At 40.9% G+C, this 19,378-nt stretch overlaps 1 protein-coding gene across 1 annotated transcript in view; it reads right to left on the bottom strand.

Annotated features, from left to right (window-relative positions):
* The window catches only part of phf20a (PHD finger protein 20, a), a 76,426-nt gene that overhangs the window by 13,208 nt on the left and 43,840 nt on the right, over positions 1-19,378 (bottom strand). The window contains exons 9-12 of the mRNA XM_034167609.1: positions 11,845-12,033; positions 8,492-8,587; positions 1,273-1,428; positions 704-885 (exon numbers count right to left, since the gene is read on the bottom strand). Of these exons, the coding sequence (XP_034023500.1) occupies positions 704-885; positions 1,273-1,428; positions 8,492-8,587; positions 11,845-12,033 (623 nt within the window). The remainder of the gene's footprint in view (positions 1-703; positions 886-1,272; positions 1,429-8,491; positions 8,588-11,844; positions 12,034-19,378) is intronic.

Below are 19,378 nucleotides of genomic sequence, written 5' to 3'. Positions count from 1 at the left end.
AAGTTGGTCATATTTGCAGACTTTTCTGGCAAACGTATTTTATCCATGAGCGAAATGTAATTGGTGGGCGCACTGCACATTAAAATATGATGGGAGAGGCAGGAGTGAAGACGTAAAAGTGACAAATCGCAGTTTTTTTTGTGGACTCTTGTCATTTAGTAGGTGCATGTCACAGGGAAGGTTCACAGCTGCACAGAGGGCTGTTATCTAAAGGGGCTTGGTTCGCCACACCCAGGGATATGTGTGAAATCTAACACCATATTACAGTCCAGGCAACAACCAGCATTTTGTTAATAATTACCGGCCTTGCCTCGTTTAGGTCCTGTGTCAGAGCACGGTTTGAAGAAGAAAAAAATAAATAAACGGCTGGTCTTTTAATCACGGAAATACAGTACCTCTGAATTTCATTTTGTACCTCTGTTACTAGGCACCTCCAGACTGCTCTGTCCGGTTTTAATGAAAATACATTGCGATGGGCGGGACATTTTGTCCGATGTGAGTGAAAATTCGTTATACAAAATCCGGTATATACGGTGTTTATCACATAGAAAACCATACAAAACCATTAGGACTTTTGCTTTTGTCCGATGAGTGTGAATATCCAGTTTATACAATGATGGTTAAAGTGAGTTTTACTGTGTGCGTGTATATATAAATTTTAATAAAGAAACATTTGTCTTGCACATGAACACAACCAGCCCACCTGGATCATGAAGTCATTCTCTTCCTCCACCTCACAGATACATCGCACGATCTCCTGATCACTCGTATCAATGGCACCAGAGTCCACACTCAGGGGTGGAGTGGAGGCTTCAAAATCTACTCCAAAGTCATTGTCACTCCACCCACAGCTGTCAGTGGACCAGTCACTGATACTGTCATCATCTACGGGTTTAAAAAACAAAAACAAACAAAAAAGCACACGCACAGCGGTTTAGTATTCATATCAGAAAGAGCACACTTTGTAAGGATGCAGGTTTTTCCTTTTTGAAAATTCTACTGTGAAATACATGATAAAGCAAGCTGCAGCAAAGAACAGCTCAGGACTCAACCAACCAACCACAGAATAAATCTGGTTTTATCTGCAACAGGGGTAGGTTTATTCCCCTCAAGGAAAACTGAACCAGACATTTTTGCCACAGATAACAGGTCTGATGCAGAGTTAAACAAATGAATGATAGATTGAATCCATGGAATGAAGGGGAGAAGAAGCCAGACTCATTCACAAACACCAACTAAAGCAGGCACACACACACGTGTAGAGATACCCACCATCCACATGTATCTGCTCTGAGTAGCTGTATCCAGGCCTGCTGGTGAAGGCCTCTGGCTTGTGATTGTGTGAGTGGGGGGAATTGAGTGGGAAATTCAATTTGGACTGAAGACCCAATACTGAGATGTCAATATTCTCCTCACTACCTGTGTATTCTGTTAATACAGGGAAGGGGGGAAGCAGACGCAGAACAAAATGTCAACTTTAATAAAACTAAACAAATTCCCACGTAATGGTGGAAAAAACAAAATGTGGCACAACAAACATAATGGGCAAATGTTAGATTTAAGAATGATGAGGATGAACCATTTAAGCAGCAAACCCTAATGACGACCACTGGCAGCGTCCGCCAAGATGAAACAAGGCCAGGGGAAGGGAAACGCACCGCAGTGTTCCCCATGCATAGGCTCTGCTTGGGCAGTCCGCCCAGGAAGATAAAATCAGAATCCCATAATCCAGTCATAATTTTACAGCATCTGCACTCCGGCCCCACCCACCTTGTCACACATGCACAATTCACGTGGCACACATCAGCGCTGGCAGATTTTTTTTTTCATTCTCCAAAGGAATCACACTTCATAGGTGTTTTTGAAGATAGAGTCTTGAGTGCTGAGTTTACTGGCTTAAACAAGTGATCAAGTAGCTCACGCAGCCTGCAACCCTCTCCCCCCCCCCCACACCATTCTCATGTTTATGATTTAGATTTTTACTTTCAGTGAGCAGATCTGAAAGTGAAAGTAGTCCACCCTTACTCAAATACTGCTTACAGTTTCATGTTTGAGATTTTATGTTAAATATATCCAAAACCCCACAACTCTGAGTTCACAGAAATTCTCCTGCTATAAACACACTTACAAGGTAATGATGCAGCATGTTTTTCGGTTGTATGACAGGAATAGACCTACATGTTTGAACTTTACCTCACATTATTAAAAGACCACTGTTAATTGAATGGTGAAGGATCAACACTATTTCAAAATCAGGCATGAGAATGAGCTGCCCTGAAAAATTCTGAAAGTCAGCCGGGGTCTGGGGCCCACTGTAGGAGCTCCTACTTTGGCAGCCAAGCAGATGCTTGAAAAGAAGTCAGGAATACTTTGTCCAGATTGTAAAAATAAAAAAAATTCTCAAGATTTTCATGCTGCAAAACCAGGGAAGGAAAAACAAACAAACAAAAAAAAAAAAAACTGATGCAAAGTGTAAATCAATGCAATCCCACCAGTTTGTTTTGTATGTCAACAGAGTTGCTGAAAAATAGTCGAAATAAACTGTAGTACTTTTATACATTAAGCCTTCACGATAATGGAAATGTAGTCTGGTCCATAGGTTTTTGGACAATGATATTTTTGTTCTTTCAATTTTCATGAATGTCAGCAGGTTATATGACCCATAGGCAGGCTGTGTGAAGTCTACGATCATGAAGAGAACAGAATGGTTGAAGAGTAATGGATATGGTATCGAGGAGAGGAATGCGGTAGGGCAGATGGTAGTAATTATTTGCAAAAAAGGACAGAAATGGGCATCATGAATACATGTTAAGGCCCTGTCACACCTTAACAATTTAGTCTGCGTATGCCGGCCATGTTAAAAACACTAATAAATGAATGCAGCTGTCACACCTGGACTACCCGCGCATACCGACAGCCCCATTTCCACCGAGTGGTTCGGATCGGTGCTGCACAGTGTTATACGTGTCGGAACGGTTAAGTCTGGCTTGATTTGCATTTACACCGCAGATGGAATCCTTAGTTCTGCAGGTGGAAAACTTAAATACTGATGAGCACAGGATCTAGGCAAAACACAGTAATTTTAACATTATAATTTTTTTTTCTCCTTTGTGGATCATGGGATAATTTCATCACGTGCAGACAGAATCAACTGATCCCTGTGGTAAATGAGACATTAATGATTGAGGCGCTGTGATTCTTTCAACTTGTGGTGCAAAGTGCGAGGCCCGATGGGGGGAGAGGCTCCACTGACAGCCAAGACTCGAGCCAGCACTCACAGAGTCAACGGATAACACCTGCAGCAGACCATGTAGGTCCCGGATCGGCCCAGCTCCACCAGATGCTGCAACTTAACAACCTGATGGACGACTTCCGGTGCAGAAACCATAACCTGATGGAGCAACTGTGGCGCTAAGTGGCAGTATCACAGAGGAACTTTTCTTCAGCCATGACAAGTAATTAAAGTATTTTCAGACTTCGTTTTTGAAACTCAAAAGGCTTCCTGTGGATACGTTTTTCGTCAGAGTGTGATGGTGAATCCAACTGAAATGAACAGGTAAGACTTTACTTTTACTCCATGTGTGATTTTTAATATTTGAAACAGTCTGGTTGTATGAAGACCGCAGCTTGCAGCCAATCAATGGACAACATTAAGGGCCACTTCACACACAGTGCGAATTTTGGACGAAGTGCACACTTTGTGCGCATGAAGCAGGAATAGTGTGCAAGCCATGTAATGTCGTCCCTGCCTCCAATGCCTCATACACCTGTTGCTGCAACTATTTGCGCACACACGCGGCACCCTCTTGTGGCAGGTGCTGACCAAATTCCAGGTGACATGAACGAACATATAACACCGCTCACATGGCACTTAGAAAATGTGTGGCCAGTTGCACTCTTCACACGACAACAGACTGCAGATGACCACTGTCGCTCTGCTGTGAAATTTATCGAAGTTCTCCACAAGTGTGACTTTGAAAACACACACATGGACACGTGGGTGTGTGCGCTCCACACACAGGAGGCGTAGCTTCCGACAGAAGCAGCTGTGGTGATCCGTCATTCTGGACATTCCAGCTACACAACACCTACTGTGTTTGAACAATCATGGACAAACAACTGTCCACTGAGGCGTGTGTGTCTGATTGCTGTATTTACGTGGGCATTAATAAAAACATATTTCGCTGTGGTGGTGACAAGCTGCAGTGAGCGTGCTCATGGAGCGGACACCGACAACCCCCCAGGTTGAAACGGACCGTCACATCAGAACATACAGTAGTGTTCAGAATAATAGTAGTGCTATGTGACTAAAAAGATTAATCCAGCTTTTGAGTATATTTCTTATTGTTACATGGGAAACAAGGTACCAGTAGATTCTCTCAAATCCAACAAGACCAAGCATTCATGATATGCACACTCTTAAGGCTATGAAATTTGGCTATTAGTAAAAAAAAAAAAAAAAAAAAAAAGGGGGTGTGCACAATAATAGTAGCATCTGCTGTTGATGCTACAAACTCAAAACTATTATGTTTAAACTGCTTTTTTAGCAATCCTGTGAATCACTAAACTAGTATTTAGTTGTATAACCACAGTTTGTCATGATTTCTTCACATATGCGAGGCATTAATTTTGTTGGTTTGGAACCAAGATTTTGCTCATTTACTAGTGTGCTTGGGGTCATTGTCTTGTTGAAACACCCATTTCAAGGGCATGTCCTCGTCAGCATAAGGCAACATGACCTCTTCAAGTATTCTGACATATCCAAACTGATCCATGATACCTGGTATGCGATATATAGGCCCAACACCATAGTAGGAGAAACATGCCCGTCTCATGATGCTTGCACCACCATACTTCACTGTGAACTGTGGCTTGAATTCAGAGTTTGGGGGTCGTCTCACAAACTGTCTGCGGCCCTTGGACCCAAAAAGAACAATTTTACTCTCATCAGTCCACAAAATATTCCTCCATTTCTCTTTAGGCCAGTTGATGTGTTCTTTGGCAAATTGTAACCTCTTCTGCACGTCTTATTTAACAGAGGGACTTTGCGGGGGATTCTTGCAAATAAATTAGCTTCACACAGGTGTCTTCTAACTGTCACAGCACTTACAGGTAACTCCAGACTGTCTTTGATCATCCTGGAGCTGATCAATGGGTGAGCCTTTGCCATTCTGGTTATTCTTCTATCCATTTTGATGGTTGTTTTCCATTTTCTTCTACGTGTCTGTTTTTTTTGTCCATTTTAAAGCATTGGAGATCATTGTAGATGAATAGCCTATAATTTTTTGCACCTGCGTGTAAGTTTTCCCCTCTCCAATCAACTTTTTAATCAAACTACGTTGTTCTTCTGAACAATGTCTTGAACGTCCCATTTTCCTCAGGCTTTCAAAGAGAAAAGTATGTTCAACAGGTGCTGGCTTCATCCTTACATAGGGGGACACCTGATTCACACCTGTTTGTTCCACAAAACTGACGAACTCACTGACTGAACGCCACACTACTATTATTATGAACACCCCCTTTTCTACTTTTTTTATTAATAACCCAATTTCATAGCCTTAAGAGTGTGCATATCATGAATGCTTGGTCTTGTTGGATTTATTGAGAATCTACTGAATCTAGTGTTACCTTGTTTCCCATGTAACAATAAGAAATATACTCAAAACCTGTATTAATCTTTTTAGTCACATAGCACTACTATTATTCTGAACACTACTGTACAGCAGGCGATCTGGCCGTCACATCACCCACGTGAACTCTGTTCCACGATGCGGTGTCTGTGCTGTGGCATGCCATCCACAAGACGTGTCGGGCAGAACACGTGCGGCCGACTGGACGCACCCTACCAGTAGATGTGGACATGATCAGAGCACACCACTTCTCATTCATGTCATTTGATGACTGGATGTCTGTGACCATGGGTCATCACCAGAGGAACAGACGGATCATATTTGTATTGCTCACATGATAAATGTGGTGTTTTTATATGGTGTGGGATTTTAAAAAATTTTTTAATACTTCCATGTCCTTCCTGATATGAGGCAGCTTCCCACAGCTGTCAAATAACAGCTCTGTAGCTCAGTGGTAAAGTCTCTGACAGGGGATCAGAGGTTTTGAAAAGCCTGAGTTTGCATCACGGTGGTGCGTTTTTTTTTTTTTTTCTTTTTTAATTATTCCACATACGCTGCGCAATGTGGTTCCACACGTACCAGCTGGTTTTTATTTCTTCCACATAAGCGGCGCTATGTGGTGCACCTGGTACTGTTCCTGCTCGACGGACACAGGTGCAAGAGTTCATGCACGCCTTCCCGCCGGCACGATGTTTCACGCGCCAATTTTGAACCGTTTTGCGCTGTTTCACTGTTTTCGTCCAAATGCCGTCCAAACTTCGCACTGAGTGTGAAGGAGCCATTATGGACGTAGTCTGACTTATGAGTAAATTACAAAATCGTGTGTCAACAATCGCATAACTTACTTACAACTTATGTCCCACATGTACGGGACGTACGAGTCATACACTGGCATGCGCTGAAAATTTTGAGCATGCCCAAACTTTTTCGATGTGCTCGGTGTATTATAAAGTATATCAGCGTGCTCTTAACTTACACATATTATATTAGATGTACTCCAGCGGTTTTTTTTATATGGTTGGCATGTGCTGGCTAAATCGCCATGGTGTGACAGGTGTGACTTTAACAAGTCATCGCGAGATGACAGACCCTCCCGGTCCCCACATATCAGTAATACAAAGTGTTGGGGGGAATCACCCAAGTACACCCTTATGCTAAATATGAACGAAAATGGTCAACTGGTTCTTGAGATCTCACACTAACAAGGGTGGCAATAACAATATTTTGAATATTTCACTGACCTTGAAATTGACCCCAAGGTCACCCTTAAACGACTGCCTGGAGTTTGTGTTACTGTAAATTCTGACAATTTGATGGCAAATAAATTCAAGGTCCAAATATTTATCATCTGCCTCCTTGACTGCTAACAAATCAAAGTTTTAGCCAATATTTTCTACACTGACATCACTCTGTTTAAACTTAGAAAACAAAATCAGGAGCCTTACCCCTCCCTCCCCCTCTCAAAACTGCATTTAAAGATCTCTGACATTATTTGGGGCTCATACGCAATTGACAAACCCGGCAAATTTCAGCTACCGGTAATTCTATTCAATATTTGACATCTTATCTGGACAGATGCAAGCAGATGACCAAAAGTATAGAAAGGAACCTATACCACTGACCCCGATTCAAGCCCCCCTGATAGGGGGTAATATTTGTATCTGACCTTAACACACAACTACAGCACAAATAAGAAGGTGAACTTGGGTACTGCACACCCCCCTGCCGGTACGTTGTACAATGAGTCATTTGTCTTGCCGTGGGTTTGATCACTTTACCAGATAAATTAGGTTGCAGTGAATATCGCTCGTCTATTGTATTCTGATGCCGCATTTGGAAATCAAAACAACTGTTTTGATGACAACCACGCTACCACACTGGGACTTGATTAAACAGATCATTAACTGGAAAATTTTATGTGCACCAAACGCTGATGTTTTCTTCTTTTTTTTGGACAACTGGTTAGAACGGGAATACGAAAAGGAGCCAACTGATACTGACAGAAAGCGACAGCTGTTGGGGAATAATACAGAATCAATAATCTTCAGAGAGGTCTGGGGGTCTTATGAAATCTGATAATGGTCAAATTCAAAGCAGTCAGAGGTAAAACTCACTTTTGCTTAATTTACAAACGCAAGTCTAGTTGTGTTTCAAATGATGTAACCATCATTGCCCACATAATGGACATTAGCAAGGATGTTACACAATACATCAACTAGAGGGCACTGAGACTTGAACATTTCTGGCAACACAACGTGAAGGTATCTACAGCAAAAGACAAAAGCAGAGACGAGGACATTAAATACTTCATGTTCGAGTCTCACTTGAACTATTGGCAACGCTGCCCCCACAATTCATGGTGGTACTCAGTACATTTGAGCGGCAACAAAAACTTCAGAGATAAAGCATCAGAGAACCAGGTGACAAAAATCTGTGTAACATTTGCATAATGTACAATTATACATGTGCATTTTGTAATTTGAGTGAACATCTGTTTGAAATTACAGCTCCATGGAGGGAAACCTGTACATGCCATCCATAATACTAGTTAATAATTAGATATGTGTTTAAATATGACGAGCCATGATCAGAACATCAGGGTTTTCACCGTTAGTACTGTCAGTCGGCATAAAAAAAAAAAAAAAGTTTTCATGAATGAAAAATAAAAACTGGTGGAGGAGTTGTGGGATTGAAGTAATGAAGTAACAGAAGCCAGCGACAGACGCAGCACATTCCCCCACACAGATGCTCGGCCACTGCAACAGTGAACACACTGCGGTGTAGTTTCCAGAGTCACCATCAGTGTACATGCAGAGCAGCGAGGACAGGAGGCGGCCCTGCATCTGCACCTCGTTTCTTACCAGACTTGCACTTCTTTTTCTTCTTCTTCTTCTTCAGCTTAATGCGGAGGAAGTCCTTCTGTTTTGGTTTGTCTCTCAATTTATCTTTTACCAACCCTGGAGAATATAAAAAAGGAAAAAAAAAAAAGAAAACCCACTTGAGAAAGGCAGATGAGAGTACAAGCTACCATTGTACAAAGTTCCCGTCAGTGCATGAGATGATACCAGGGCTTTCTCGAACATAAATGTCCTTGTCTCTCTGAAATCCAAAATGTCATTACTTCACTTTTTTAAAGTCTGTGGCTTTCTGTACATCTGCTGTGAGAGGAAAAAAAAGCCACATCATCACTTTTATGTTCAATCATTGTTATGCTGAGGAACTTAGTCACATTCGCCCAATGGACACACCAGCAGCTGAGACGGAACATGAGGACACTAGTGACAAAAATAATTACCAACCATTCTGATATTACTGTACAAGTACAATCCATACTTTTTCTATAAGCAGACACCCAAAACATTGTTCACAGGACAGTACAAAGGCAGAGATTGTGACTCTGGTTTTATTACCACCATACACAGCAAAATTGCTTCAGAGAGAATCCTTTAATTACCTGTACACAAACAAATTTCTCCTATGCCAAAAAGGAGACAGAATAATGACCCTGAGATCCCAGAGGATCCATGTGGGTTCCGTCAGACCGTGACACAATGGACTACCCCTTTACCAAGGAGAGGCATATCTACAATGGCAGAACCTCAAGCGCTTCCTCAGTGGGTGTGGGAATCTGTCAAAATTGTACCTTCAACAACTCAGTTTTATGGACATAATCCTAATGGCCCAGTCACACGGCACTTAACGAAGGGTGACGAAGCCCTGACAAAACAAGAAACGTGGACTTTCGTTGGCATCGTTTAACCTTCGCGCACCTTCGTTCCTGCAGCTGGAGCGTCGTCAGGATTTTTAAACTGTTAAAAAATTTGAACGAAGGGCAACGAAAACCTCAATTCGACTGTTTCATTTTGCTGTCGTTCTTGACGTTTTTTAATCGTTTGTTTAGTTTTTGTAACGGCACTGTTTAATTTGACTTCGTTGGAGCAACGGAATGTTTTCACACAGTGCAGAAGCCAGTTTGTGAGTGCTGAGGCTGCTGCTGCTTCATGTACCATTCGAAATTACAGGTTAAACTCAGCCTGCTTGCTTGGATGTTTTTTTTTTATCTGTGTGGGGGGCAGCTTTAATGGGCTCAGGCACCCTACATAGGCCAGAATTAATCTTTTGTGTGGATATAATTAATTATTTTGCCACAAGCAACTGTTGAATTTGAAACGACAAAAAAGTTGCGGAATTTCCAACGGTACTTGAATGCAACATCAGCGGCAGCAGTCGCTGCTGTGTGCGCTTATTATTTTGTATTAAATATAACAATATGAGTAAGAATGACAATCCAGTCCTTTTGTACATGTGGCAACAGGTAGATGAATCAAAATGATTATACAAAGAGCTGTTCTGGAAGGAAGAATTCACGTTGTGGATCAGTGATCAGCTGGTGGAAATAACCACACGAGTCAATGCGTGCGTTCACGCGCACTGATTAATTTACTGCTCTGATATATTCAATCATCTTTACACTTATATTTATATTTATTCTCCCTTTTACAGTTTTCTGTTATAAATCAATATACGATGGCTTAGAAAACAGTGTGATACAGCAGTGACCACGGCGCACTTTTTTCCTTTTTTGAATTGGAGCAAGACGGAGCGCGCAGCGTGTCGTCAGACAGTGAGGGTTCTGATGATGATGGAGATGATCCCTCTTTTGTTCTGGACGAGGAACCAGAGCAGGTGGTACACTGACGTGTGCACAGATCTCCACAGCTTCTGTTTGCAGTTTCTCCAGGACTCAGGCACTATGAGCTTCTTCCCAGCGCCGAGTCCTGGAATGCAGAGATGCAGACACACACTGCTCCAGCTGTGGCTCCAGGCGTGTTTCGTTAAAGCGCCGAGATAGTGAGCTTCGGTTTTGTTAAGTTCCTCTTTCGTCCCTTTTGCACTCTTGCTTTGCAGACTGTTCGTTGATAAAAGCTCTTTCGTCCACCTTTTCTCAACAAATTGTGACTTTACTTTTTCCCCTTCGTTCAGGAATCGTCCTGTGCCATGTGACTGAGCCATAAGGAACTGTCAAGGTTTAGATCACTCGTCTTCATTGCTGAATTAGGAGACAGTGCTACAGGACAGGCTCTCGATGTGAAACAACTGGGATGAGAAGCTGAGATCTCCAACTGACCAAAGATGATGATCAGAGATAAAAGAAACAAAAATGACCATCTTCCAGAAAGAGGCAGCACTCAATCTCAGGGAAAGGGTGAGCAGATATCTGTGACCACTTTTCTTCTGCACTGAGAGTTGGGACGGAGCTGGCACCATTCTTGAAATTTCCCCAAATGCATATTTCAGTATGCATTGTAACATCTTCCTTTTCATGTGGACCCTGGACCAATGTTGGAAAAAGAGGTGTGCGAAAGGTTTCAAAGCAGTTATTAGAGTTAGATTTCCTAATTTACTGACCAAAAGTTGCCATTCCCAGCCACATGTTCCATCCAAACTTCAACTCTAATTTTACTCTCCTGCTCTGGATGCAACCATACAGTGGGCAATGGGTTTCTCACTGCAGTTGCTAGCTTAAAGCTAGTGTGCAGGACTGCATTATGTGATTGCCTGTCACAATAGTTTCCCTTCATATTTTTGTTTCTTTATTGATAAGCATCCACTTCACAAAAGTGTTCTGAAATTTGTTTTCCTGTGTGGGTAACCACTGTAGTGTACAGGGGAGCAACCACTGGTTCAGCAACTATAAGGAGTAAGTACACCTCTTTTAGGCTGCTTAATCAACATGGCAGCATCTATGAGGGGTGCCCAATTCCACATAATATGAAGGACTCACTTTAAGCTTATGAAATTGTATCGATTCATTGTTACAGATAATTTATACACTAATGAACAGATGGCCATGGAAACGATATTCCATTTCTGTTAGAAACACCCATAAATCCTATACACTGTTGCTTTTACTTGCTGGCTGATGCTCAAGTGAAGGCAGGCGCTGCATTCAGCAGGTGGAAGACACATCTACGAGATATTACATCAGCAAAACAAAGCTGCATTGTCAATTGATGTGGTGCTCAAAAATTGACCACCATCTAATGACTTCATGAGCTCTTAATTGTTTGAGTTACAGGACTATAGCTTTTATTATTCTTGAGATGTTGGCTACGTGAACTGGCACGGTGTACTAACCTACTCATTTATCCACCCGCCTACGTTTTTGCTGTACTATGCTTACACTGTTAGCAGTACAGGTAATCATACTGACCAAAGTCAAAGCCAGTCTTCTCTGGGTCATGGTGCTGGTATCCGTTCTGATCCAGCTGGTTCTCCCTGCTCTTCTCCCTCAGCAGTGCCCTCTGTTGGTGACCCTGGGTGTTGACAGCGGGAGGGGCAGATGTACGTCTACCTGTAGCCTTCATTTCACCACGGCAAGTCGAAGCAACACCAACAGAGTCTTAGAAATGGAAATGAAAATGGGATATTTAAGCTAAAAGCTTCGACAGCATTGTCTGATGGAGTGGAGGCCGATCAAGAACCAGGATGGTTCTTTAGTGTGATGGATTCTGCGATACACAGCACCACATGCTCCCAAATTTGACTTTAGTGTAACTGCACAATTTTTATCTGTGCATGTGCTTACAGGTACTTTGCTGATGCAATGTGGGCCAACAGAATAAGGTGGGTAAATTTAGTTGGGGTAGTTGACAGGAACAGTCTCAGTGTCGAGACTTATTTGTGCCGACAATGAACAAAAAGCAGACATGCTCAACAATGGCATATAAATTCACCAGACACTGCATTAAGTATACCTGTTCAACTTAAAGTATCTAATCACACAAACACACAGCAGAAACTACATGCATTTAGGCATGTAGACATGCATGGTAAAGAAGATCTGCTTAAGTTCAAACCAAAAATCATAATGAAAAAGAAAGATGACTGAATTGACTGAGCGTGGAATCGTTGTTGGTGCCAAAGAGGATGTTTCAGAAACTGATTTACAGAGATTTTTTTTTTTTTTTAACCACACATAACCACCTCTAGAGTCTCTAAATATAACGTAATGCTAAAATACCCTCGGCCATATGAGCTTTGTGTTCTTTATAATTTGCAGTTTAATTATTAAGATCCTGTTGTCTTACGTACTTTGTAAGACAACTGGATTTGTAATTTGTACATGTTCAATGAAGCCCCTCTATTAATAAGTCAATCAAAAACAATATTTACGTTTCAACAGTGTCTGCAGGAGGCTTTGCGTGTGGGTGAGCTTATGATAAAAGTGGAAGTTAGGCAAATCAAGGAATATTTGTAGATCACACTCTGTGCATTTGCTGTTAATGATACATTTAACTCGAACACAAGTTAGCTTTGAGTTAGCATGCACACTAATGCCACAAAATGTGTTATCAGGTTACAAAAAGAGCGTTTTCAGTTTTAGAAGTGTTTATTTCTCAATAACTTTTACATAATATATGAGAGACATGCATATAAACACAAAGCAGAGCGGTTTTGAAGAAACCAGCCACTGACGTCACGGTGCAGCTCTACTCTGATTGGCTGTCATCCCCCGCCACTCAAAAGCAAAGCAGAACAGATTCAAACAGAATGTGACTTTTTAACCTCTTAAAATAGGTCAAGGTTAGCCATCTCTGAACTTGTACAAGGTCTGTGTCCCAAAAATGTTCCCTGTGAATTTGAAGACTGTGGCAGTAATAGAACTGGACTTATGCTGCACATGGATAGACAGATAGACGGACGGGCGCCAGGTCTTCACAATACACAATGGCCATGTGTTGGCCTCGGGTAAAAAAATGGTTTGAAAAAGTAAAAACAAGTTAGCAATTCTTCTCTGGGTGCAACATAGATCTGAAAGGACATGTATCAAAGTGAAAAAATTTCTCATTGATTTCACATCTTTTCAGCCATGAGCACAACTCACCAGTGAAAAAATTTCTCATTGATTTCACATCTTTTCAGCCATGAGCACAACTCACCAGTGTTTCCACTACATAAGCTGCAAATTATTACCGCCACTGATTCAGTAGATGTGGTGCCTCTGGTCTCTATAACATACAGAGAGAAGCCCCACCAGTCCTGAAATATTTTATCAATAATGTCCTGATAAAATGCAGAGAAATATCCATGAAAATGGATGTCAATATCTTACTGGCGGTCACCTGACTTTTTCTGTTTTAAAGACTCTGCAGTCGAGTCACTGATGGTATCGTGAGTAGCGTGCCGCTCCTTGGCAGTGCATGAAAATTCAGTAAAGCCCCTGTTCCAATGGCATATTTGTCGATGTCACTGTGACACACTGCCCACTTCACGAGTTTATTTTTTTTCATCAATACGCAGCAGTATGTTGAGGGCTACGCGCGTAGGACGGAAGAAATTAAACATGTTTAATTTTCTTCGGCGTACAGCACAGCATGTAGCCTTCACGGCAGTACACGCAGCGCCATGCTACCGTCCGCTGTTGTGAGCCCGCCCAAGCTGCAACACAGTACTGTACGCCACTTCACATCTCCCTGTTCTTCTGGAGCAATAAATACTGCAAGATCGTTGCTTCACTTTGTCATACTGGAGTCATTAGAGAGATAGAGATAGAGAGAGAGAGAATAATCGTCCAAACATCAGTTGGGTTTGGAACCAGGATGGTGACTTTTCTCCCTTCAGGGATTGTTCCCACAGTTGCCAGGTGGTTTCCAGCCCAATTAGGCAGTATTTGGCAACTGTCCTATTGAAAATGAAAATTACTCATTACATTTCCACAAAATGGGGATGTCGTGTCACTGGTTTCGTTTCCCTTCTTCATCAGTGGTGTAAACAACTAGCTGACAGACAAGGAAGTAGAATACTCAGACTGGTTTAAGATGACAGAAGGGCATCAGTAACTCAAATAACCACTCGATGCAACCGGTGTTTCAGAAATGCATCTATGAAGGCACAACAGATTAACCTTGAAGCACATGGGCAACAGCAGCAGAATACCCTTCTGGGTCCCACTACAGTTCGCTCAGAATAGGAAACTAAAGGGGTGAACCGTCCTACCACAATCAGCATTACAACAGTAATTAGGACACTCCGACACAAAATGTCCCCAATGTGTCGGGAACCTAACCCTAACACATTTTTGCAGGTTTAAAAAGAGAGGAAAAATAATTTAATCACACAGATACACCATCTTTGTGTGTCAGTTGCTTTGGACAGAGAAAGCGATGGATGCACAATTTCATCACTGTCACTATTTCAGCATCAAGTTCGTGGTGGAACAATAGATTTTCATTATCTTGGAAGTGTGGAAATCAAAGGTAGATATTTGCATTTTTTAAGCAAAGGGAAAAGGCACAAATAAATGCACATACTGCACATATAAAGCCATTGTCACACACAAAAAAAAAAAAATGCAATAAGGGATTTATCAATCAATGTTACTGCATGCACAATAAGACCACCTGTCACATAAAAAAGACATTTGGTCCTTTTAATCTGTACTGTGGACTATTTTGCATGCACAAAGAGGCAATGTTTTCTTTGAGTCACGTGCCTACATGGCTTATAAACAGAGAAATTATTTTTCCAGAAACGTGTATGTTTGCAGGAGATTAATGTAACGAGGTAATTCCTTTGAAAAGGTGCAACTACATGGATGTGCACACTCTGCATTTGGATGTTGCAAATTACATCATAAAACATTTCCTGCTAAAATAAATAAGGAATTTATCAAGCCATCATGCTCCATGTATAAGGTTTTCATGTTCGCCAATAAGGTGAGAAACCAATGCAGTTTTTCATGTTGCTGAGTGAACTGAATTTATTACTGCTTTTTTGTAATAAGAATAATATTAGTAGCAACTGTTGAATTGAAGAGTTGTGATAGTGACGTCAGTGCACCTGTGTTTTTGTGCTCAAATGCAAAGTAGTCAGCTGACTGCGCAGCAGGAAAACTCTATTTTACTGGTGAAGGGTGCAGTCTCAGCTGGACTGAACCACAGAACATCTCTACAAGTCGGGTCAGAAACACGTCAACAGACCGACACTGGACACAGTCCAGAACACCCACAGTAGTTAACCTAAACTTTGTGTGTGTAATGCACTCTGTGCAATAGCCGCATTCGAAGATCCATGGGGGGCTGTGGAAGGATGCTTATGTGCACACACATCTTTTGCGATACGCGGATGTAAAAGTTGAGGCCTGGGCAGTTTCTGGCTATCCAGGAGTCAGAAGACTGTCGTTGCTATGGGACATTCTGCCGTTGAAAATACACTTCAGGCTTAAATTTGATAAAACTTTCAAAACAATTAGATTGTAGACATGCCTAGGTATAACTGTCAGGCATCTGACTGCAAACTGGACACAATGAAACAAAAATGAAAATAGACCTCCCGAAGCATGGATGACTTCAAGGCATTACATTTCACCCATTTCAACACAAAACTTGTCAAGCTAAAGATAATAAATCGATGAAGATGTGTCGTAGGCATGGCTGGAAGCAACTGAAAATTTTTTGACTGAACATTTTCCGTGAGTGGACAGACTGTGTGGCACGAGCACCGCAAGCGAAGTCATCTAGGGGGGGTCTGGGGGCATGCTCCCCCTGGAAATTTTGAAAAAAATGGTGCAATTTGGTGCATTCTGAGTGCAATTTGGACAGTTTTCCTTTGCCTAAAACAGTGCTTTTTGACTCTTATCATACTGCAAAAAATGATTAAAGTGTATTAATTTCATCACAATTTATTTACCATTTTGTGTGATAGCATGTGTCCGTAATAAGTTACCATCCACAAATGGAATGACTGACTGCAATAATTTAACTGACTATAATTTCTGCTTTCATTCTACACAATTAATCAAATCCTAACTGTGTCTTACAAAATAAATAAATTATTAGAACCTTTATGCTATTACCTGGTAAAATAAATAATACACTTAAAGACACTTAAAGACATGGTAAGTATTGCCAATGAAAAGTATTTTGCCACTTGTAAGTCACTGATGCATGAATCTAATGTAACTTGCAAAAAAATCAATTAAGTAACTTATTAGAAATTATCAAGTCCATCATTTTTCACCAAGTCAATTTTTATTCACAACTGAGCATGTAACAGATTGAGTCTCTATGGTGTGCTGTGTATTACTTTTTGAAATATTTGAAAATGGTGCCTGTTTCACTTAATCTTTTCTTATTTGGTTGTTTAGCTGATGTAGCAGAGCCAGTGAAATGTCTTGATTCATGTTCTGTCTTCCAAATGTTATTTGAACATGACTGTAATTGGACAATAATGTTCAAAATCAATATTTATTTTTATTTGGAGAAAATGAACCTGAAGACCATGACTGGATGAGTGCACATCGAGTGCATGAGGCACATACTGATCCTGATTAATAATTCATTATTTATTATTACTATAATCATAACATATCAAATACTTGAAATCTATAAACCTTTTGTTTTCTATGGCTATTGATCTTTATGATTTAATCAGCTGGAATTATTTTATTTCAAATGAATGGCTGTTACAGCAACTTACGCAACGTGACTCGTTTAGTGAATTTTGTCACCCATTCTGATCTTTATGTTTTAGCAATTAATTTCTCACAAAAATACTCTGGGTCCATTCTACTCGCACCATTAAATGAAATCATTATTATATTAATTGTAATAGTCTTACCTTTGTTAGAAATGATGAAAATAATTGTAGAAATTCGTATTGGATACACGCGCGGGAAGCTGAGAGTTGATCAATGCAATGAGATGCCTCGAGCGTCTCGTATATACTCGTATTATTACTTTACCTTCAGAAAGCAATGAGCGCAGTGACAGAGTCGCTGCCCAGAACACCACTGCGCACACACGACCGCTTCCTGTAATGGCGGCCTCCGTATGGAATACATTTCAAAGCAAATTCCGTCCTCTCCCGTTTTGTGTCGAAATTAAGCAATAAAATATTTTTTTCAGTTAGCGATTATAAATGACGGAATACAGTTGTCCCTCGTTTATCGCAGGAGTTACGTTCTAAAAATAGCCCGCGATGAAATGTGGTGAAATCCGCAAAGTATTTTTTACAATTATTATAGATGTTTTAAAGCTGTAAAACCCCTCACTACACACTTTATACACTTTTATCAAACAAGCATTAACATTTTCTCACTTTTCTCTCATGTGTAAACACTCTCAAAGTTCAAACCTTAGTAGAAAAATAAGACCAACCTGTTTTCAGGCCCAAACATTTGTTTGAGAAATAAAAATAAAACGTTTTCCTATAAATAATTATGATGGCTTTTAGAACTAACAAATTTAATTTTAACGATCAACATACGAGGTTGGACACATAAGAAATTATTAATAGTGACTGACCAGTATTTCACAGTTCCTCTGATCGCCCCTCTTCATCCTGGCGTCGCGCCTTTTTCCACTGAGTCACACCTCACTGCAGGTGTCTTTTTCCGAGTGAAGAACACAGTTATGGGTAGTTGTTGGCACTCTTTTTTCTTCTGGGCGAGAAGATTCTTATAAACAGACACGCAGAACACAATGCGTGTGCTCTCCCTTCACGGTGCCGCGACCGGCTGCTTGATGAGGCCGCGGAACACAATGCACTAAAAAAAAGCATGCAAAATTGGACTAAAAAAAAATCTGCGAACTGCGAGGTCGCGAAAGGTGAACCGCGTTATAGCGAGGGACCACTGTAAACGGAACCAGAAAATAAAAATTGACGGGAATCCGTCTACAGACGGAGATTTTGCAGCACTGCATAGGGCCGACAAAAAGAGCCAACTTGTGTATGAATGACTCGCCATTGTGGATAACAATTCTATGTCGTTGGTATTCCTGCTTGTGATCCTCGTCTTCTCTCGCCGGCAGGCCAATCTTGATCGCTAACCAGGAAGGAGTTTCATAAAGGCGGCCATATTTATAACATATAAAGTAGATATCAATACCTTCAAAATGGAATCAGTTCGAAGAGTTTTATTTACTGCCCACATGAGCTTTTCTTCTAATAAAATTTGACCACAAAATTTCTTTCTTTTTTTTCAGATTTCAGAGGTTTCTCCCACAATAACTGTTTACCACAGATATGCCAAAGTTACATATTTTATAGTCAGTATAGCTGGCGTTAAGGAGCCAAGAAATGGAAAGGCTTCTTTGAGTGTAATGGTATGCTTCAGTGTCTCAAACATGGATGCTTGCAATAGTCATTATCCACAACTGCCACAGAGAATTTCAGGCCTCTAAGTCCATTATTTGCTGAGATATTCTACCTTGAACATGGCTCCAGAAATGATGGCCATAATTTGACTAAAAAACAGCAAACCCCATGCACACTAAATTGGCCATATCTCAGAAACTACTTGGCCTACAGGCCTCAAACTTCAGATTTGTTGTTCTGAGTAGTCTGGGAATATTTGATTAAAATTTAAAGAAATTCTGAGAAAGTGCGTGAGGCCCCTCAAATATTTGTTGAATTGACGTGTACAAGCAACCTACCACAGCGCCCCCTAGTGTCTTTGAATATGACTATTCAGACTGCATAGTTTGTGTATGAGTTCACCCAAATTCCATTGCTCCCAATTTTACTGGGGGAAGGTACAAGTGAGGACCATTAAGTTGCACGAGTTAGGGTCCACAAAATCGTACGAGTTATCTGAAAACAGGAGTTCATGAAGTTGACCAAAACAGGAGTTAATGAAGTTGACCAAAAATCTAAACGGTGTATAAATTCGTTTTTCAGACTACAAATAAAATTTGTGTGGTTCATTGAAATAACAGCAGGAGGGGCAGATGCATGCCTAAAAT

Source organism: Thalassophryne amazonica, chromosome 3, assembly GCF_902500255.1.
Source record: "Thalassophryne amazonica chromosome 3, fThaAma1.1, whole genome shotgun sequence".
In the NCBI taxonomy this organism is placed as follows: domain Eukaryota; kingdom Metazoa; phylum Chordata; class Actinopteri; order Batrachoidiformes; family Batrachoididae; genus Thalassophryne; species Thalassophryne amazonica.
The sequence above is the reverse complement of the archived record's forward strand: the minus strand, read 5'-3'. Positions and strand labels throughout refer to the sequence as shown.